The following is a 20,597-nucleotide window of genomic DNA, read 5'->3' as shown; positions in this document are numbered from 1 at the left end:
CTGAGGTCCTGGGTTCAAATGTTGGCGATGAAACAGCGTATATTTTGTAGTAAGTTTTAACCGCACCAATCTTTGGGCTTACTTTGACTAAATTCCAGCTCTGAAAATTTAAAACATATCAGTTTGTCATATGATGAACGTCACTCTCTCAATCAGCGTGGGTGGAAATGTGCTGCCCCCTAAGGGTGTATAAAGGTCTCAGAAGCAGAGGTCGCAATCGGGTACCCGATACCCGTATCCTACCCGATACCTGGCTACCCGTACCCGGCCGGGTACGGGTACCCGTTTGCGACCCTGGTGCGGCCGTGTACGGGTAGGCCGTGAGTCACTGGTGAGTAACCGTTTGTCACTCATTTCCCAACGTCTTGTCTCTTCTCACAATTCAAGTTCCTAGAATCAACCCACCCGTGCCAGCAACATCGCTTCATCCCAGAGGTCGCAATCGGGTACCCGATACCCGTGCCCTACCCAATACCCAACTACCCGTACCCGGCCAGGTATGGGTAGGGTACGGTTATCGGGTACGGGTACCCGTTTGCGACCCTGATGCGGCCGGGTACGGGTAAGGAATCAAAACCCGTTTGCGACCTCTGCTCAGAAGGATCTCAGAATTAGTTCCTTTATATTCTCTTCTGTGGGCTGTTCTATAAACATGTAGGCTTGCGCTGTTCTGCGGAGGATCCAAATTGATTCTTTATCTTATGTCATGGAAGTGAGTGATGACACATTCCAGATACAATTGTGTGAAAAAAGACAAACATATAAAAATATATACTTTTCAAAAAGTAACAAAACACATTTCTCAGCTTGCTTGTAAAAAAGTGTAAAATGAATATGCATATGCCACATTTAAATTGATGCTCTGTTTAGATGACGTTTATGATTAATTTATTTTTAAAAGAATGCAAAGCACTTGAATGTGTACCTGGTGATCCTCGTAGGATGTCCTAAGACGATGGTTACTCAGTACACTTAACATTTTTTTGTAGAAGTATCGTCCTTTTTAAGATGACTGCATGAAATTTGCAGTAGAATTTGTCAACTGTTGCATTTCATCATGGTACGTGAAAATTGTTGCGCTATTTTTTCTATCCGTGTTACGGGAAACTTGATTGGATTTGATGCTTCGTTATTATGCAATGTCATACTGTTATACTTGCATCAAACTAACATTTAATTTCTTAAATATAATAATCCATGGCTCTACGGATACATTTCCTTATTTGTAACTCTGTGTGGTGGAGAACACGGTGCTAAGAAACTGCTCATTTTGGTGCTGCATCTGTCGGTGACTGTTTGCAGCCCATCCTGTATTAATAGTTGAGCATTGCTCATGTTTCCCATCATATATTAATCACCCAAGCAGTCATGGTTTTGATCACTGTGTCCCAGCTCTTCCCTATCATAAATAGATTCCTTATTATAAACTTGAATCACATCCACCCTATAATATTTTCATAACACTATAATCCCCCATGCTAGCTTCTTTTGCCTTGCTCTTCCTTCTGTGTTTTGAGTGAAAGAATACGTGTGGCGAGCAGCTTCTGTCAGCTTCGTGGGCCCTCTCTGCCGCCTGCGAATGTGATTTCTGCCTATTTTTTCCCCCCCAATTGCTGCGCTTTAATCTTTGTCCATTTTCTTCTCTCCTGCACTCTGATTTCTCTCTTCATTGCTTTGTTTTCTGGCCGCCACGTTGCACAGCACTGGAGGGAGGGGGTAAGTGTCTCACCGGCCTGCTTGCCTGCTACCACAGTCACACACGCATGCAAAAAAAAACAAAAGACGAAAAATAATTTGCACAAACGAATTTGCTTGAGGTCATTTATTTTTTTTACAGGACAAAGGCGCTCCTATTGCGTCCTGTCCCTCTACTGGTGACTGAACACGTTTCTGTGCTATACTTTATTACTTATGCAAAACACCTCAATCTGTAGTTAATGTCAACATCATAATTATCAGCGTCAGTGACCTTCATAGCCACTGCTCTAGTTGCCAAGGTAGCTTTCAACCTGACAATTTTTATTTGGTGCAATGGACAGAACTGTTTCATACGCCCCATGTATGTAAATTTGGAGTCATTGGCTTGGCGTTGCTTATACTGTACTGCAGTAAATTGAACACTACTCACTGCTTAAGCATAATAACCGGCATATTTCTATTACAATGGCATTGTTAGTAAACATCTGCATTATCGTGTCAACAAATCAAACAAATAAGCCCTTCACTGGTGAGCGGATAATATTTAACTTTCTTATCATAAATCAGTGTGTGGCTGAAACACAAGTTGGATTGGCTCATTCAAACAACACATCCTGTTGTTGGGGTTGTAGGGTGGGCGGGCGGCGTATGCGGGTAGCCCGGTTGTTTTCGGGCCATTGATTTGTTTAGTCTCTGGGGGATGTGGGAAACATTCTTCAGTTTATACGCAGCGCTTGTGTCCTGTGGCCTTCGGCTTAACCTGATCTCGCACCCCCTCTGCTGGTGGAGGTGGAAAAGGGGCCGTCTCACCTTCTTGTATTCGGTTTTTATTTATTGTTAAAAAAACAGATTAGCATTTACTTTGCTGTGACTGTTGTGGTCATTCAAATTTAGAGTCCTTATCTCTCTTGTAGGCTATTAAAATATATATTATATTCCACTTGTAACCAAAGCATGGCACCACGGTGGCGAGATGTTAACTACCTCGCCTGGTATACAGGAGGTCGTGGCTTCGATCCCAACCCTGACGGCTGTATATTTGGAGTTTGCGTGTTCTCCGCGTGGTCGTGTGGATTTTTGTCCCGGTCCTCCAGTTTTACCTCCAGATTTAGAAACATGTGATTAGAGCATTTGGCTGCTATACATTACCACATGATAAGCCACTACGTTCAGCAATCATTTGTGGCCAGGTCACTTCCGAAAGAGAGCTGTAAACCTATGTGGGGCTTTACCTGGTAACATAAAAAGTTCAGTTTGTAGTTTTAGACAAAAACGGAATAATTTTTGGAGATTGCAATTTTGTGGGCTTTGGAAATTTCCCAACGCATGTCGTGATGAGGCAATGGGGCTGCTGCTCCACACAACTGCTCGACAGATGTCTTCCACTTGCACTCATGGTCTAAGACAGGGGTCGGCAACCAAAATAACAAGAAGAGCCATTTCTTTCCAATTCGGTACAAAATTCAAGAGCCACAATGCATCTGAGTACATACTGTACATACGTACATATTTTCAAGAAGCAGCCCGTAAAGAGCCGCATGCGGCTCCGGAGCCGTAGGTTGCCGACCCCTGGTCTAAGACATTGGCCACTTCCATTATGTGCCACAGTGGCTCCCATCTGACAGCCAGCCTCACTGAATAGGAATTTGGCACATCGTAATAACCTTTCTTGCATTCAATTAAGTTAGTTATTTGTTAATCAGTTATTGAGGGTTCAGTAATGGCTTGATAGTTTAACAAGCTGCACTATGAACCCGGCGACTTGAGTTTAAGCCCCAGCGAGTGATATTTGAATCATATTTTTAGGGTTTTTTCGGTAAAGTCACGTAGGTAAAAATAAAAATTAATAAAAGTAAAATAAAAATCACGATGTTTTGGAGGCAACACAAGCTTCCGTCTTCAGGTGGAACCGTCACAGCACGATTGCTGTCGATATTTTTTATTTTGCTTTTATTAATTTAAATTTTTACCTACATGACTTTACCGAAAAAAACCTAAGAATATGAATCCTTGCAGTCACAAAAGCTTCAAATCTAAAAATATTTGAATCAGTCCTAACCGCCCCCCCCCCCACCTTCTTAACAAACCCACCATGAACCAGCTTCCACCACTATAACAACAATGACTTGGTGTAGCATTTATTTAGCAGTAAACTGACAAAGGCCTGCAAATTCTGAAATTAATCTCTGTCATAGTTTTCTTGACTGCATTTTGTCCATGCATTGTCAGCAGTGTGCGTCTGTACGATGGGAGAGCAGCTTTATCAGCTTATTGTGTCTCGTTTCCACAATGGTAACAGTCAGTTTAGCCACAAACTGTGTTGAACAGCATGCCATTTAGATTAGCGGTTTTTATCCTTTATGGACCCGTTGACCCGATGTCAACCCTTAAAAAAATTTCATGGACCGCAATGCACCAATAACATATTTTTGTTAACTACTCTAAAAGCGCTCTAAAATGTTAGTTAATAAAACCATACTTAAAATAATTAACCTGGGATTTGGTGAAATGCATTTTAATAAATCTGGAACAGTTTTGTTGGCCACTTCCCACGCAATGGCGGAGCCAGGATTTTCAGGTAGGGGGGGCAACCCCTCCAACAATGAAAAATGATAGGAGTTGTTAGTAAGTAAGGACTTGTCCCTTGCTTTTTATTCGACGTGTGTGCGGCGATAGCACAGCCATCGATCGAGGGTCGAATTTGAACCATGTGTGATCGGCATCGCGCTCCCTGAAGGTGAATGCCTTCAGGGAAGTCGTGTACTGTATACCCAACTGCGCACAATTCTGTGAATCACTTATAACTGCTTTGCCGTTACTTATTGCCAATTATGGACTCAGACTATTGTCCTATAATCTCATAGAGTCCCTGGCACATCATAATATGCTGAACAGTGGCAGTGGGGGCCGCAAAATGCCGATTTATTACTAATAAACCCCAATGATCCGATCGAAATTAGGGATCCGATCAAAATTAGGGATTTCGATCGGATGATTGGAGGGGCACGTGCCACCCCACTTTCCCCCCATGGGCATGCGGGGACCACCAGTTATCCGCAGAGCACAAGTTAGGAACTGCACATTTCCCACGTACGATAGTGTGAGGCATCATGGTGAGCATGCACATTTTCCAGATTTAGCCACATTTGTTTGTATGGGGTCAAAGGGAAACTTCAAGAAATGACTCCCCCTATCTTTACAAAAAAGCATTACCTGTCATGCCAATGTAAACAGGGTGCTGATGTGATTATGGATTAAGGCTGGAATCAATAGCCATCTCACAGATAAAATTATTCCCTGTGATGATCCATGCTGTAGCCTAACCCTTTGGCTATGAAATATTATTTTTTTTCCCAATGTGCACGTTGCTAAGGAGTAATGTATGTGTGTGTGTGTGGGTTTGCGTGTATTTTTATCATGCAGGTCCGGAAGCATGTCAATGACCTCTACGAAGACATGCGGGATGGGCATAACTTAATCACGTTACTGGAGGTGCTTTCTGGGGACACGCTGGTAAGCCTCGTGATGCATCTACATGTTTTATGGTTGTATAACCACAAAATGTTATTCGTGCATAAATTAAGGATTAATGCAGAGTAGGGCATTACAAAATGACGTACCCGGCGACTGGGTTTAGTAGAAAAATACCGTCGGTGGACATACATCCTCACAGTTGTTTTGAAACTACCATAGTAAAATAAGTATAACACATGTGCCCGAAGATGACAATTTACAATCGGTGGACGTTAACCTTCCATGACATGGATTGGTAATGTGGCCTTTGACACACTATGGAACACAGGCTGCAAAGTATGACAATTAACATGGAGAGCTGCATGCTGGGACTTGCACTCGGAGACAGAAAGATGAAGATGAATCAGAAAACAAATGCAAATTAGAGACTTTTACGGTCAAGAATATGAAGTGCGCTTGGGTAGGACCTATCATATATGCATTTATGTTGAACTTATCTTGCACTGTACGTAGCCAACCATGCTAATCGGAGGAGCGGGAGCAGGACAACAAAAAAATAAACACAAAAAGCAGCTCTACAGAAATGAGTTTTCAACCTAGATTTAAAAAGGCATAACTCCTGTGTGCTACCTAATATTGAAAGGAAGATCATTCGAGGAATGTCTGTGGCCAAAGGATGAAACTGCTCATGAAATGTCAACCAAAGGCAGGCACAATCCCCAAGCAGGAGACCACCACCGATATGGAGTGAAGAGATCGGCTTATGTGCAGGACCTCTAGATGGATTGTGGCAGTGCAGGACTGTGGGGGGTGGGGGGGGTGGCAGCGACATGGGGAGGTTTTTATCCAGGAATAGCTCAAAGACCGTCAGATGAAAAGAAAGTATTTCTAAATGCAACGGTGCTGAATCCTTGTATAACGTAACATTGTTAATACGTATGTTGTCTTGCGTACTTCTCATACTTGAACATCATTTTCGTAGACAATTATTACACGGTTAGAATAATAAACAACATAAATAGTATTGTTAGCTAAAAAAAACTAAATGATTTGTGAACCCGCGAATGGCATTCTTTGTGTCACACGTTTATGTTTTATTATTATTCTTTGAGCACACCGGTGCCTAAGCTAATGTATCGTTAATTTATAGATTTAATACAAGTATCACTATATTGCTTTGTGAGGTCTGTGAACAGCTGTCAGTGGGTTAACGGTTAGTTTTGGTGGTACACACATGGAGTTGTATGTGCGTCTTAACATAAAAAATGGTTTTTGGACGTTTTTTTCAAGATTCAGATTGAATGAACCTATTTGCTTGTGAGCAATTGCCTCGTCAATATTTCTAGATTTATATCTGAAGCTGCAAATAGAAAATCCCCATTCATCATTGGTGGTGAATTACAATTATCACTTGGGACGTTGTATCATAATTTCTCAAATGCATAATCTCTCAAATTACATCAGTCATTTGTAAAATATAAAAGTGCTTTTAACGTGACTACATATTTGTGTTCGTTATTGATAAGACTTTCAAATATACATAAAGTGTATTTACCAGCTTGGCGTGATATTGACCAAAATGTAACATATTGCGGGTTTACTCTCCAACACACCGGTGTGTTGAACTAGTAACTAATTGGCACGTCTTGTTTTCATGACAAACCTTTTCAAATTGGCTGTGTTGGGGAGGGGGAGGCGGCGGGTTTCTCTAAACATGTATATTTACGCGACCTAATCCCAAAGAAGAAACCCCTTATGGATGTCTGTTTCTTTTTCATATCGCTTCTTCCTGATCCTCCCACGCAACAGCAAAGGGAAAAAGGGCGAATGCGATTCCACCGACTTCAGAATGTCCACATTGCACTTGAATACTTACGACACCGCCAGGTATGAAACTCACACTTTCATTCCATTCCCATGCCGATTTTTTTAAATTCACACTCATGTGATGAAACAATACGAATAGGTTTCACCATTTCTGACCTTAAAATAAGAGGCGTTAAGGTGTTCAAACACCAAATATATACCTTTTTGAATGGCATCCAGTCTGCATTAACCACACATCCTTGTGGGAAAACGTGCAAACAAAAATGCGTTTAGAATAAATGCATTTTCTTTGAAACTGATTGGCCTACACCAGAGACAGCCTTCTTGATGGCCTTGTCTTTGCACCAGTGTTAGACCAGAGTTTGCTAGAAGGCGAACAGTACAAGGACAATGCACGTGTCAGAGCATTTATAGTTCGGATTGAGCAGTTCTATCGATAGGTATCTATAGAGCTGTAGATATAACTGCTCAACCCGAGCTGTACCCTTTTGGTGTTTGAACATCTTAACGCCTACTGTTTTATTGCCAGAAATTGTAAAATCTCTTCTTATAGTTTCATCATTTTAATACTGGCAAAAAGGTATCCCATAGATCACACTCGCACGTTGAGTCAGAACATTCAATTGTTTTTCTGCTGGTCAACGTCACCGTGCGAGTATCTCGCAAGACCCTGTGACATGTGGTAAAATAAATGGCACGAGTGTGTCAATTTAGCCCTTTTCAAATTCCATGCCAGGAGTAGTTTTGTAGCACTGCTACCATTTAATTATTCGTCACCATGCTTACATATATTTTTTAATCAGGTGAAAGCCAGTTGAGATTGTCTCATTCTCAACGGAGACCTGAGTCAAATAAAGCATGGGAGTAATAATGTGATCAAAGGTCAACAATAAGAACGTACAGAGCCTTGACTATTATTAATGCATTTCGAAATACATATTTTCTAAGAATGAAACATTCACATGTCCAGTGAATACATTTTAAAATCAAGTACAAGGGATAGAGTGCAGCAGTGGTACAGTGGTTCATTATGAACCTGGTGACCTGAATGTTATTCCTGACCACGGCTAAAGTCTGTGGAGGGTGATACCTCAACCAAACCAACTCTGGGCTCTCATACCAACCTGAAATGGCCAGAGTGTTGAAGTATGGTGACACAACCCAATTAAGTAGTTCCGTCATATATTTATTGCACACACAATTATTCTAACAAGGGGGTTGTAAGGATCTGTCAGAGTTCTAAATGAATTATTATTCTCATGGCATAACACCAAGAGCACAATGAGAATACAATTGTGGAAAATGCAATTATTTTAAATTACATCTGAAATGTATGGATATTCAAGTATTTATATCGCCTCCTGTTTACTGCCCACAGATCAAACTCGTCAACATCAGAAGTGATGACATTGCAGATGGGAACCCCAAGTTGACCCTGGGATTAATATGGACCATCATCCTCCACTTCCAGGTAATGAATCGTTTTCAGACTTTCACAAGTGACTTGAAAACCACCGCTGCAGCGAGCATTTTCATACGGGCGATCTTTGTGACCGCGCTACGGAGGACGCCGAAACGTCACCGAAACGTCGTGTTTGTCATCGGTTAGCAGAGACCAACTGGAGCCAGCCGCCTTCAGGGGGCGTGTTGGCGTGACGGCGGCGTGGGGGAATGTCTGTGCGGCGTTTGCAAACGGCCTTTGTCAAAGGTCACGTCTATTGCTTACTTACCGCTGAACGGCTGTTGGTCTTTGCAAAGTCAACAGCCCCCCTTTAATGATTACTTGCACGCAGTTGAGTTTAGTTTGCACGGTACGTTTCTCATCAAAATTAACGTTGCAGATCAACTTCAGTGTGTACGTATCATGTTTGTGTATCTACCTACATTTGTATGTGTGCCGACCTTTGGTCACATGCCTGAGGTAGCGACTGTACAACTGTTGATGGTTCCAGGACTGGAGAACAAACATGACATGAATCATTGTTGAGACTTTGTAGTTTAATACACGTGTCGACACCTCGTTATACAATTGATAAATGCCAGATGTTGGGCAGCTATTCTTCTTCCACGCGTTGGTTGGGGAGCTATTGGGCTTACATTTTTTGGTTTACATTTTTTTTTGTCAAAGGCGTTTTACATTACTTCGAGGCAAAGGCCTGTTTGTCAGCCATTACCAGGATAATTAGAGACTAAACGTTATCTTGTAAGAATATAAACGCTTAAAAATGTAACACGACCCCACTAACATTCTCAACAGTTTTAAAACACTGTGTCATAGTAATGCTTATCCATTTATAGTTTCCCCTATTCCAGTTGGTATTTTCCAAAGCTGATGCCAAGCCAACAGCAGTGTTTCATATTCATTGTGGCCTTCCCAACCATGACGCTGAATGACGCATGTGAAAAAAGATTTGCTTTTCATTTAGATCATGTCGCCTTGTGAGTTGGTGAAAATATTATAGGGAGACATTTGTTTACATCTACACCAAGCCTACAGTGGCATATTTTGTTTTAATCATTGTTATATGTGCACTTATTATTACTACGAATTCAGGAGCATACAACATATATGTATTAAATGTAACGTTCCAAATTGTATGATTGCGACCACATTACTTACATTGCTTGTGGGAGAGGTACATTCCACAGTCCTCGTGTGTGAATACCAGCAACAGATTTATGAGCAAAGCAAAGTACGTTGCACACAGGCTCTTGATGTTTAGAACTAGACTGTAAGGATAACGCACTTTGTCCTTGTGAAGTCTCAGTAGATCTGTGAAAAAAATAAGCGCATTTCACACATTGTACTTTTTCATACTTGGCGGATTATGGTCGTGTCTATGAATCATTCCAGGTGCGGGGATCGATGCTACGGATGACCTTCACTGATATATATGACAGCTTACATATTTTCAGCGACACGAGCACAGTACCTGTTTCCCTTTTTCGTACGAAAAGGCGTTTCGTACCCCAGTGCATGTTGTCTCGTGCGTTAGCTCTCGAGTCGATTAAGAATCGGGGGGGGGGGGGCGTGAATGTGTTACTGGTTTAGAGTTGCTGGTGTTGTCTAAGCTTCCAGGAAATGTATTCTCCCAGCTTGCCAGCAGTTTGGAACAGTAGCCTGGGGCAGGGCAAAATATTACAATGAGCACGGACGGGTAGCCTATGGGCGCTGCTTGCTTGTTTGGCAGCCTCTCCCCTCCCGACCCCTCTCGCCGCACTCACTGCTCTGCTCGCAGAGCAGCTGATTCCGAAGTGAGCTGTCTGTTCATTTGCGGCAGCAGGCTACGTATGTAGAGGCCGGCGTAAAAGGATGGCCATTCCGCTGAGTGCCGTGCCGCTGCGGTAGTACGTGTCATCAGGATTTCAGCGTCAGCGCTAATGGCTGAGTGCTCAAGGAGCTCCGAAGGTGATTAGATTTTGCTGCCTGCCTGGCCCCCCCCGGATTACGGTCGTATCGATGAACATCGCCAAGCTTAGGAATCGGTGCCATGGGGAATACGTGCGGCTGCGTCAGGGAGCAAAAGGAAGAACTGGTCGTTGATCCGAGCAAAGCGCCGCTGGACTTTGATCCAGCAAAGGATAAGGACTCCTCCAACAGGAAGAGGTGGAAAAAATGGAGCAAAAGGCAAGCATCGTCTGTAAAGTCACAGTTGTCGCAAGACCTCGACCCGCAAGCGAGAGAAGCCGAGACCCCGACACAAGCTTTTCATCCGTGGCAGGTCGGTGACGTTAGCAACAGAAGCATTTTGCCGGCAGAAAATATCGACCATGTTGACATGGGGATGTTAAAAAATCCAATCGTCTACCCTGCTGAACGTGAGCTCGCTGGATATGGACGTGAGGCTGAGGCTATCAAGAAGACACTACCTATGAGCGGGAGAGATAATAGTCATCTGGAAAACTGTTCAAGTAATAATTGTGTGATTGAGCCCACTGGTGGTTCAGAACTGTGCAGGCAAGAGAAGTTGAAACCAGATTCTGTGTCGGCCGACCGTGGCTCAGCGGAGCATGTTAATAATAGATTTACTACACACGAGAGCGGCTCGCCATCGTTACAACGAGATAATGAAGACGACCGCATAAGACCAGCTTCGTCAAGTGTGTTGGCCAGTTCCAGTAGCGAAGACAAAGTTGACAGCAATGCGCCTGGATTGTTTAGGTCTGGATCTGCCGTCTTCGAGCAGCCAGTCACAGATTGGTTGGCAACAGATAAGAGGGCAACTGTGTTGGTCAGTCACGAGCATCTCTCATCGGAGCTTGTGGATAATGGCAGCGGTGATGCATCAGATCTGGGGGAGGATGACAATCCTGCTTCTGCTGATTTTGAGAGGCATTTGACGTTTAGCTGCGATGAAGTTCTACACATTAATGAGGACAGTTTGCAAGATGACGAGACGGTTGGCGATCTTCCCAGCGCTGCGGCTGGCTGGGCAAGAGGTCAAAGGGTTGATGATAAGGCACGTCCACGTGAAGAAGGAGCTCTTAAGCCAGTTAATTCCCCATCTGTTGTTGGGAAACCAGCCTCGGGAATTAATGACTCGGACCATGGTGGTGAAGTATGTCAAAGACACATTCATCAGAGCGACGTAATTAAGGCTGTTCACAGGCAAGAGGTAGGACCATTTTCCGTTTTAAAAATCAATCACTTTCAACGCAATGACCGGTGGTGATGTTTTAGTCCCATAACATTGCTTGCATGTTTGTTTAAAATTGCATGCATGTTTAAAATTGGAAGCGTTTACTGTGTTGCCCTCATGTGTGCTTGTGTAAAGCATCGTCCAAGTGAAACACATTGAAGGGGGTTTTTAGCTGTGTGAAAAAAATAACTCCTATAAAATATAAACTCAATACATTGCCAATATTGAGTGTGAACCATGCGGCAATGCACTCCACTGTGGAGTAACCCACCGTAAGTGAGCAGGCAATTTACTTGAGCAGATTAAGTTCTTACGGTGGCCAGAGCTGGTACAGTGGGGCATTTGTGTCGTTCAGTTGCTTTATTCCAGAATGGTTGGCAGATGTTGAAAATGTGCTCATTATGGATGGGTTGGGGCCTCTATAAGTAATCGTGCACACCCTCAAGAACTGTAAAGCATGTGTTTTTCATTGAGCTCCTGCACGTATTGATTTGCAGCAGAAGCAGCTGCGTTGAACAGGACGTTTTGTTCGCTTGGCACAATCGGCGTTCATTATTTTTTGTCGTTTGTTCGGGACATGTATTTGTTTTACGTGTACCTTGTTTTGAATTGACTTATCCGGAAGATGTGTCATTTCGAGGACCTCGGACAACAACAATAAATCTAAAACTTTACGAATAATGACTGGAGATTCATAGGACTTAAAATGTGTATTCGTTCATCACTTATATAAATAACTTCTATTTCTTAACATTGGAAACTCTGATCGCAAATTCTTATCCACCTTAAATAATTTCCATTTGTGTCTACCCACAATAAATATTTTTAAAAAATCGAAAACTTATTTCGGATGATTTTTGTTTTGCTTGTTTTTCTTGAGCCTAACTTTGCAGCCTTCTTTATTACATTCTTAGATAATTTTCGGTTATTTATTTCCATATATTATGAGTGTTATCAGAAAACATGTCTCAATTCATGGCCATACCTTTTTTCTCCAATATGATTGTACAAAAATACCTTCTGATGTCGCTGGGAATATATGTTTGTTGAAGTTGTTTCACACAGTACGTAGCCAACCATGCTTATCGGAGGTGCGAATAACATTAGTGAGAGTGCATCTCATTACCTGGCTCTGCTTATGCTATGTTATTTGTTACTCTCTTCATGTGTTACTCTCTTCATGCAGTCTCAATATAGCTTTTCCATCCTCGTAGATGGTTTCATAATTTGTAATATTTTTTATTTTATTTCATACTGTACCTGCTTTGTGAGGACTTTGATGACTGCAGACAATTTGTTTGAGTAAAATTCGTTTCCTTAGTCGACAATAGCAAGATAATGTTTCTAGATTTGAAGATAATGTTTAGTCTTTACTAGAATCTGATTTCAGAATCTGATTTCAGAATCTGATTTCAGAATCTGATTTCAGAATCTGATAGGGTGCCATGGTGGTGAGATGTTAACTACCTCGCCTGGTATACAGGAGGTCGTAGGTTCGATCCCAACCCTGATGCCTGCTGTATGTTCTCCTCCGTGGTCGCATGGATTTTTTTCCGGGTCCTCCGGTTTTTCCCTCCACATTTATAAACATGCGTTTAAAGTATTTGGCTGCTAGAAATTTCTACGTCATAATCCACTTAATTAAGCTATTATTTGTGGACAGGTCTTTCTTAAAAAGAGTTCTGTAGCTCAGTGGGCCGTACCTGGCAAATAAAAATTGTTTTTTATAGTTTATAGTTTGATTTCGAGTATGAAAGTAGTCTCTTGGTAGAAAAACCTTTCCTAAATCCGGCTTAGCTGGCCTTTAAACTGGCCAAAGTAAATAATTTATATACATAAGATATAAGGCTCATGGTTCTTGTAACCCTTCAAGTAGTTCAAGTCACTAAGAGGTAGGAGTGCATATGGAGAACTGAATTTGCTGAAGCAATACAACTTACCAAAATTCCTGAAGAATAACGTTTTAAAATCAGCTTTCATTCGCTGATGTAACATATGGATTGGGAACACGACAACGGCAAAGAAAATTTAGCAAATCATAAAACGTTTGCAAATTAACAAGAAAACGTTAATTCTTGGAATGACACTGAGCCTGAAATATGGAAGGCATGGATCAGAGGACAAAAACATATTGTATACGTGGTATTTTTACTGTTAAATCTCCTCACGAAATCAAACAGAATCTCCAACACGATTTTGATTTAATTCAAGATCAATTGTCAACCGTAAGATTGCTCCTAAATCGTAAAAAAGAAAAACAAGGTCATGGTCTTTTCCTCAAACAAAAATCCAGTTTCATTCTCTTCACCTTATACTGATTACAGAAACAACATTATTGAACAAACGGAGTGCTTAAATACTTGTTTACTGATTGATTCCAAACTTACAATCCAACCCCATATTCATCACAGCTTGAAGATAATCAAATCAAAAATAGGATTCTTATATTTAGAAACAAACATGGAAACAATCATTGTTTTCCCATTCGATTACGCCTGCAAAATTTGAAGCTATCACTGTTTGACTACGGTGATGCTGCTTACAGATCAGCTTCTAATAAATCACTAAACAGACGAAACCCACTTTATAATTCTGCTCTTCAATTTGCACTGGATGTACCATACAGGACCCACCATTGTGACCTCGACCTAAAATCCGATCGCTCATCACTTGATGTAACAAGAAATCTAAATTGGGGCATGTTTATCCGTAACATTTTTATTGCCAAATCTGCATTATACTTAGCTAATTTATTTTATGCCATTGTCAAATCCAAGAAACCTAAGGTGTCCATCTAATTGCCTTTTAACTATCCCAAGAACACGACTTTGTAAAGGTGACAAAGCCTTTGCCATTGCAGCACCAACGTTTTGGAACAACCTTCTTTTCTGCCTTTTCACTTAAATCTTCCTTCAAAAAATGTTTTGAAGCAAAAGATTAGTGCTGCATACAGCCACATTTTCAAATGTGATTTGTAAATGTGATCTTTAACAATATATTGAGATGATCACGTAGGCTTTCGCGACCAATATTATTCATAATAAAGGTTTATGGGTTAGATCGCGTAAGTGTAAATGTGTCGGAACCCTCCACCACCCGACACAGCCAGTAAGATTTGTGATGTAAACAAAACGTGCCATTTAGATTGTTTTGCTGCTATAAATGTCTAGCTTCTGAAAACGAACTATATAGCTACGTGGGCCTTACCCTGTAAAATACAAAGATTAGTTTAGTAAGCATGGGTTATTCTCTAAGTACTAGAATTGATTTACACAAGCCAAACATATTCGTGCAATTGATGATCCTTCTGAATTACAGGGCCCTCCTTATGTAGGAGCCTTCAGAAAAAAGATTTGAGGACTGAGTGAGCATTTGCAGGGTAAATAAAAGTCATGGTTAAATTTTATATTAAACTAGTTCATAAAGCCTGTCTTCACCAGGCAAGTTTCAATAAATATAAGAATTAACCTGATGTTATTTTTTTTAATCTACGATCAGACACCAACAACTACTCCAAAAATGTGTATTTTTCCACGAAAAATAACACATTGTTGACGACTTGATTGAACTTGTTATATTTAACGATGTACCCATCGGAAACCACTCAATTTAAAGATTCAGTTTTATTTATATTTTTGTAAAGAACAAAAATGAATGAACTTAATATTATATGAGAGGAAGCTCCTACCTTTTACCGTTTTCGAATTATTCAGATTTGAACATCATAAAATCAGTATTTTTTCATTCACAATCGCTTTAATCTGAAATATCTCAAAAAATAAAAGATAGAACAATGGTTGTCACTTGAATTGTATTTGCTGTTTAACGCTCTATCAATCTAAAAGAGAAACGAAATCTTTTTTTTTGTACGGTTTCTGATTGCATTGGATACGTCTCAATCATTCAATGTAGAATATAAAAATGTAAAATGGGAAGCTTTGACATGTGCAGATAATTTACGTTAGTTGATCCAAATATAGATCAAAATACATTTGAATCATGTAAAGAACTGAGCTGGCTACCTTTCCTCTGCGCGTGTGCATTTATGCATATCCTTAAAGACAAAGAGTAGTATAGTAGTGCAGTGGTTAGCGCGTTGCGCTATGAATCCAGCGCAGCCACCCAAGTTCGATTCCCACTCGTGGCCAATCTCTCACTACTGCTGGGCCTCCTGTGGGTCTATTCAGCCTTAGTTTAGTATCTGGTGCATGTGCAAAGAGCATTGGGGAGACAAAAGCGGCCGGGCGTGGTGCTGGCCTGTGTCGTGCCAATCTTAAGGGGTGCTCGCTAGCAGCACTTTCCCCAACAATCTGTTGAAAGCTATATGGGGGATTTTGACTTAAAACTTTCGTGACTGCAGGAATTCATTTTCTGGGTTATTTTCGTTAAAGTTACTTAGATATATATTTTTTTAAATAAATAAAACATAAATAAAAATTCGACGTGACTTTACTGAAAGAACCAAGAATATATATGGGGGATCTTTGTTTTTGTAGAAAAGCCTCGTATGAATCCTTGCAAAAACATACCGGGTCTAAGTGATTTATCCCTTATTTTGAAGTCTTTTTTCTCATGGATGGTCATGTCAGCTGTTATAAACATATCATAAAAAACCATGTTCTCTGTATATACGTCTCAATCCTGTAAAAAAATTGACTCAGTGGACCAACAGCGATGAGGCATCATTGACATCTGTGAGCCACCAGCTGTAAATCCAAAGGATTTTTTTCTTTTTAATCACGGAAGCACTTATTTCTAATACGGGCGACACCTGTAAAGGTTTACTTGACATGTTTTGGTTTAAATAAATATTTTGTTCGTGCACAGTGTGCACTTGTTTTACTTAAATGGCTTTGTGCGAGGTCCGCCGATGATGCCGTAGAATTCTTGTACATTTTCGAGGTATAAACACGACCGAGGTTGTGTACACGTACGGGACACTCCGTGCCCATCTCACACTCGTCACACAAGCCTGCCGTTGCCTAATTTAGTCTGAAACAGCGCGAGACCACACCTTGCAGGAGAAAAACCTAAGGGACCCTTACATTTCTATTTTTTTACAGATAGTATTGAACAACAACTTGTAATTTTTTTTTCATTTCGAATGGGGCTCCCAACCGTACACCGCTGCATTAACCTTTAAAAAATAAAAACACTTCTACCATGCACTGCAATAATGCGCACAAGACCCCCGTAATAATGCCGTGCGCACGACGTCGCCCCGCGTGTGAGGAGCTGATATGATTATGGTCTCGTTTATGCGAGGAATTTGGCGCATGCTCCGACATTGCTGTTGATAGCGGTTGTCTTTGTGGCGGCACCGTTTGATTGTTTTTGTAGCCGCTGCGGAATGTTAAGTGTCAATTTTCCCCCATTATCTAGGCACCGTTGGACAAGCGCCTAAATGGCTGTCAAAATGGCTGTCAAATTGCAAACAGCCACGGTGTCCTCTGTTTACCCACGTTAGTAGGTCATTTGTTTCCAGCATTAATTCACGTAATTGTTTTTGGCATGGAATACTTTCCTTAATTTTTTTTATGCGCTTAGCACAATTTTGCAGCATACGCTGGGATAGACGATCACACATTTTATCTTCGTAGGGTTTCTCTTTCAATGTGAAATTTTTATTCTATTTCAAATTAACTTTTGGAAGGATGCAACCCTGGTGTAATGCTTCACGCGGTACTTGACTTGCGATCCAGAGGCCTTCCAGTTCGATCTCCTGGCGCAGCAGTTGACACGATTGTGCGAGTTTCTTAAATCCCCCCCAACCACCACCGCTTCTGTCCACCCAGCAGTATAAATGGGTGCACCGCAGTAAGCCGTTGGGCAGGAGGTGACTTGAGGTGGGGTAAATTGTGGGTAATCTCACCTCCTTCAAGACGTCTAGCCAGCATGGAAGAATAGGGCCACAAAATCACCTATAGCAAGGTTTTCGAGGGCCCACTTTAGAGGAGGCCCTTCCACCAGCAGTGGCATGAGCAAGACATTGCAGGGTTGTGCCTTTACTTTCTATATGTTTGAATTTATAAAAAAAACGAGTAGGAAAAAAAAGAGGCCAATGCATCTAAAGAAATTGAAAATAGTGAGCATATCATTGGCTCACTTTATGCTGGATATTCTGTCTGCAAAGCAACGATTTAATTGGTAGTCCTGAAGGCAGTTGTTACCAATGTCTGGTTTTTCTTTTCTTAATGCCAAAAAAACTGAACTGTACCGTTAGGTTTGGTTTCCGTCTCGTGCTAAAGGAATGTTGGAAATACAGTGATGTAATTCCACTCATCGAAAATTTTCTCCAAAAGTCTTTCGGAGTGGTTTTTTTAATTTGCACTTAACCGGAAATTGTTATTAATGACACGTATGCCATGTAAAAATAAGCACTGTATGCATGGAAGAAATGTGTAAACCCTATAAATGTTAACATTTAGAAATCATATATTTACAAGTTATGGACACTAGTGACATTCAGAGGAGGTGTTGATTCACCATTGGCACTGTGAAAAGGAGTCGAGTGAGATGAAAGCTCGCCCGAGTTTTCCATAAAGGGTTATGTTCATTGTAGAGCAAGGTGCTATTTATGGACAATGTATCGTTTCATCCTCGCCTCTCTGCGTAAATAACCGGGTGCATATTGACAAGTATGCACCGCTTGGTGGCAGCATTAAGTTGTTTTTTTAAACGGCAATAATTTCCGAATGCAGATCTCCAACATTGAGTGATGTGTACCGTAATACACGATATAAATTATGTCATGTGTTTTTTGTCAAGTATTTTTCAGCAAGGCTGTCTGGTAAAGGGTTGGGGGTCCTTTTAACTTTTTAAAGGCACAAAGCAACCGACATTCTTGACCTCATGTCCAATCACGAAGGGGCGCTGTTGCTTCTTTGCTCTGCCCACATGATTTTTAAAAAAAAGTTTTAATTGGTAATTTCAACAATGTCCGAAACACGTTCGATGCTGCTGCTGTTGTGTTGATGGTTAGCTCCGTTCAGAGATCGATCTCCTGGCGTGGCAGTTTTAGTAGAGGCCCTTCTCTGCCCAGATATGGCATGGCAAGCGATTGCATCGATGCATCTTTACCAAAAAATCACGTTAAATCTGCAACTTGCACTTCTTAAAACTTTATTTAAGCAGTATCTTTTACATCTTGCGCTGTCTTACACTACCTAAACTGTCATCGAAATTGTAAAGATGAATGTAAGTTGAACTTCTTTCACACCCTGCATAGCCATCCGTGCTAATCAGAGGTGAGTTGGAGTATGGCTGTGCGCTGCCTCCAACATAAAGTTCGGTTTAACCTCATTGAGGTCGCGTGCATCCGTGACCTCATCTGACCCGCCTCGCTGGTGTTGCTGACAGATCTCGGAGATCCAGGTGACGGGACAGTCGGAGGACATGTCGGCCAAGGAGAAGCTGCTGCTGTGGTCCCAGCGCATGGTGGAGGTCTACCCTGCCGCCTCATGCCAGAACTTCTCAACTGCTTGGCGGGATGGACACCTCTTCAACGCCATCATCCATCGACACCGGTATGTGTGCGTGTGTAGTGTTGAACCTCTTTGGCGCACCGTACGTATCCAACCGTGCTCATCAGAGGTGCTAGGGAAGGACAACAAACTGGAACAGGTGCTCTTTGCAGCCATTACCCGCCAGCTTGGCTTAGCCTGTGGATGTATGTTGAACTTCTTTCACATCGTACATAGCCAACCACGCTAATCGGAGGTGCCATGTTGGTAAGCCATTGCTCACCAACATGTTGTGTTTATATACCCTGCTGTTTGGCCATCTCAACCGCTTATTGTTTCTGGGTTCAAGTCTTTAATCTTTTTTCCGTGGGTTAAAGATGAATTGTTAATTGTCATCGTCAATCATCATCAGCCATGATCAATCCACTGCTAGATGAAGGCCTTCTCAAGCCGTTACCATCACTCAGGATTTATCGATGTCGCAATCCAGTGGACACCTTCTCGGGCGTGTTCTATATTTTTTAAACATGCGTCTCGATTATTTTGATTATTAGGCTGCGATACATATGCACAAGATAAGCCACTTAGTTGAGCTATTATTTTGGGACAGGTCGCTTTTGAAAAAGAAGCTAATAGCTCAATGGGCTTTAACTTGTAAAATAAAATAGTTTAGTTTTATTTATAGATTTTAGTTATTTGTTTACCTCCCCAAGACTTTACACTCCTATCGTGTTTGTTGTTGCAACGTTCTGACTCGCCCCTCCTAGACATCTGTGAAAAAAGAGATTTATAGCTCATCGGATTCCTTCAGTGTGAATTCATATTTTGATTCTATTCCCTTGGCTAGCGACTTTGTTTTTTTCAGTTTTCATTTATTAGGTATAGCCCTGTGAGCCATGAGGCTCTTGACTCGGGTGCAACCGCAACAAACAAAAACATGAACAAAGAACATCTTAAAGTGACGACGCACAACAGAAACATCCAGGAAAAAACAGTTAAATCTTCCAGAAAAAGCACTGTGTATATCAACGCTGTGTGCAAAAATCCCAATGGGATGCAAGTCTAACAATAACAACCATAAGACAATTTAGATTAAAGTTATCAGGCTAACACCGTACTTCAACAAACATAGCTTAACCATACTTTTTCGAAATCACCAAAATAAAGCTATAAAAACAATGTAACAGTGATCATAGGAACTGTGATTCAAATTTAGCAATAAACGATATCCATAACATGTACGACCAAACTTTACGGCCATAGCTGGCAGCATGAGTCAGTTCATAACATCAAAATTTGCGAATGCACCTTTCAAGTTCAGCACACTATAATCGAAACTCAAGATCATACTTTGCAGCGGACATCTGGAGTGGTGCTGTCCAAGTCTACTTACTTAGGTAGTTTTTTTTACCGATATAACGATGTCTTTAACCTGCTTTTGTTTCTTTCTGAATGTTTATGGAATGCACGCATACTCGGTGCTATTATATTCGCA

General features: G+C 41.3%; 1 protein-coding gene and 1 long non-coding RNA gene across 5 annotated transcripts in view; one reads left to right on the top strand and one right to left on the bottom strand.

The window, feature by feature from the left end:
* Nucleotides 1–20,597, top strand: part of LOC144717881 (microtubule-actin cross-linking factor 1-like) — a 261,212-nt gene that overhangs the window by 103,077 nt on the left and 137,538 nt on the right. For 3 of the 4 annotated variants that reach the window (XM_078593630.1, XM_078593631.1, XM_078593632.1), the window contains exons 3-6: nt 5,122–5,211; nt 6,982–7,059; nt 8,378–8,470; nt 18,999–19,165. In XM_078593630.1, coding sequence (XP_078449756.1) covers nt 5,122–5,211; nt 6,982–7,059; nt 8,378–8,470; nt 18,999–19,165 — 428 coding nt within the window. Of the gene's footprint in view, nt 1–5,121; nt 5,212–6,981; nt 7,060–8,377; nt 8,471–10,202; nt 11,616–18,998; nt 19,166–20,597 lie in introns of those variants that run through there. The other variant, XM_078593629.1, reaches the window with a different exon arrangement.
* On the bottom strand, nt 876–10,083 carry LOC144717885 (uncharacterized). The gene is made up of 3 exons (XR_013585159.1): nt 9,933–10,083; nt 9,620–9,772; nt 876–1,744 (listed from the first exon to the last, which is right to left on the bottom strand). It is a non-coding gene; the product is annotated as an uncharacterized LOC144717885 (long non-coding RNA).

The sequence above is a fragment of the Lampetra planeri genome, chromosome 4, assembly GCF_965212315.1.
Source record: "Lampetra planeri chromosome 4, kcLamPlan1.2.h2, whole genome shotgun sequence".
Taxonomy (NCBI): domain Eukaryota; kingdom Metazoa; phylum Chordata; class Hyperoartia; order Petromyzontiformes; family Petromyzontidae; genus Lampetra; species Lampetra planeri.
The sequence above is the reverse complement of the archived record's forward strand: the minus strand, read 5'-3'. Positions and strand labels throughout refer to the sequence as shown.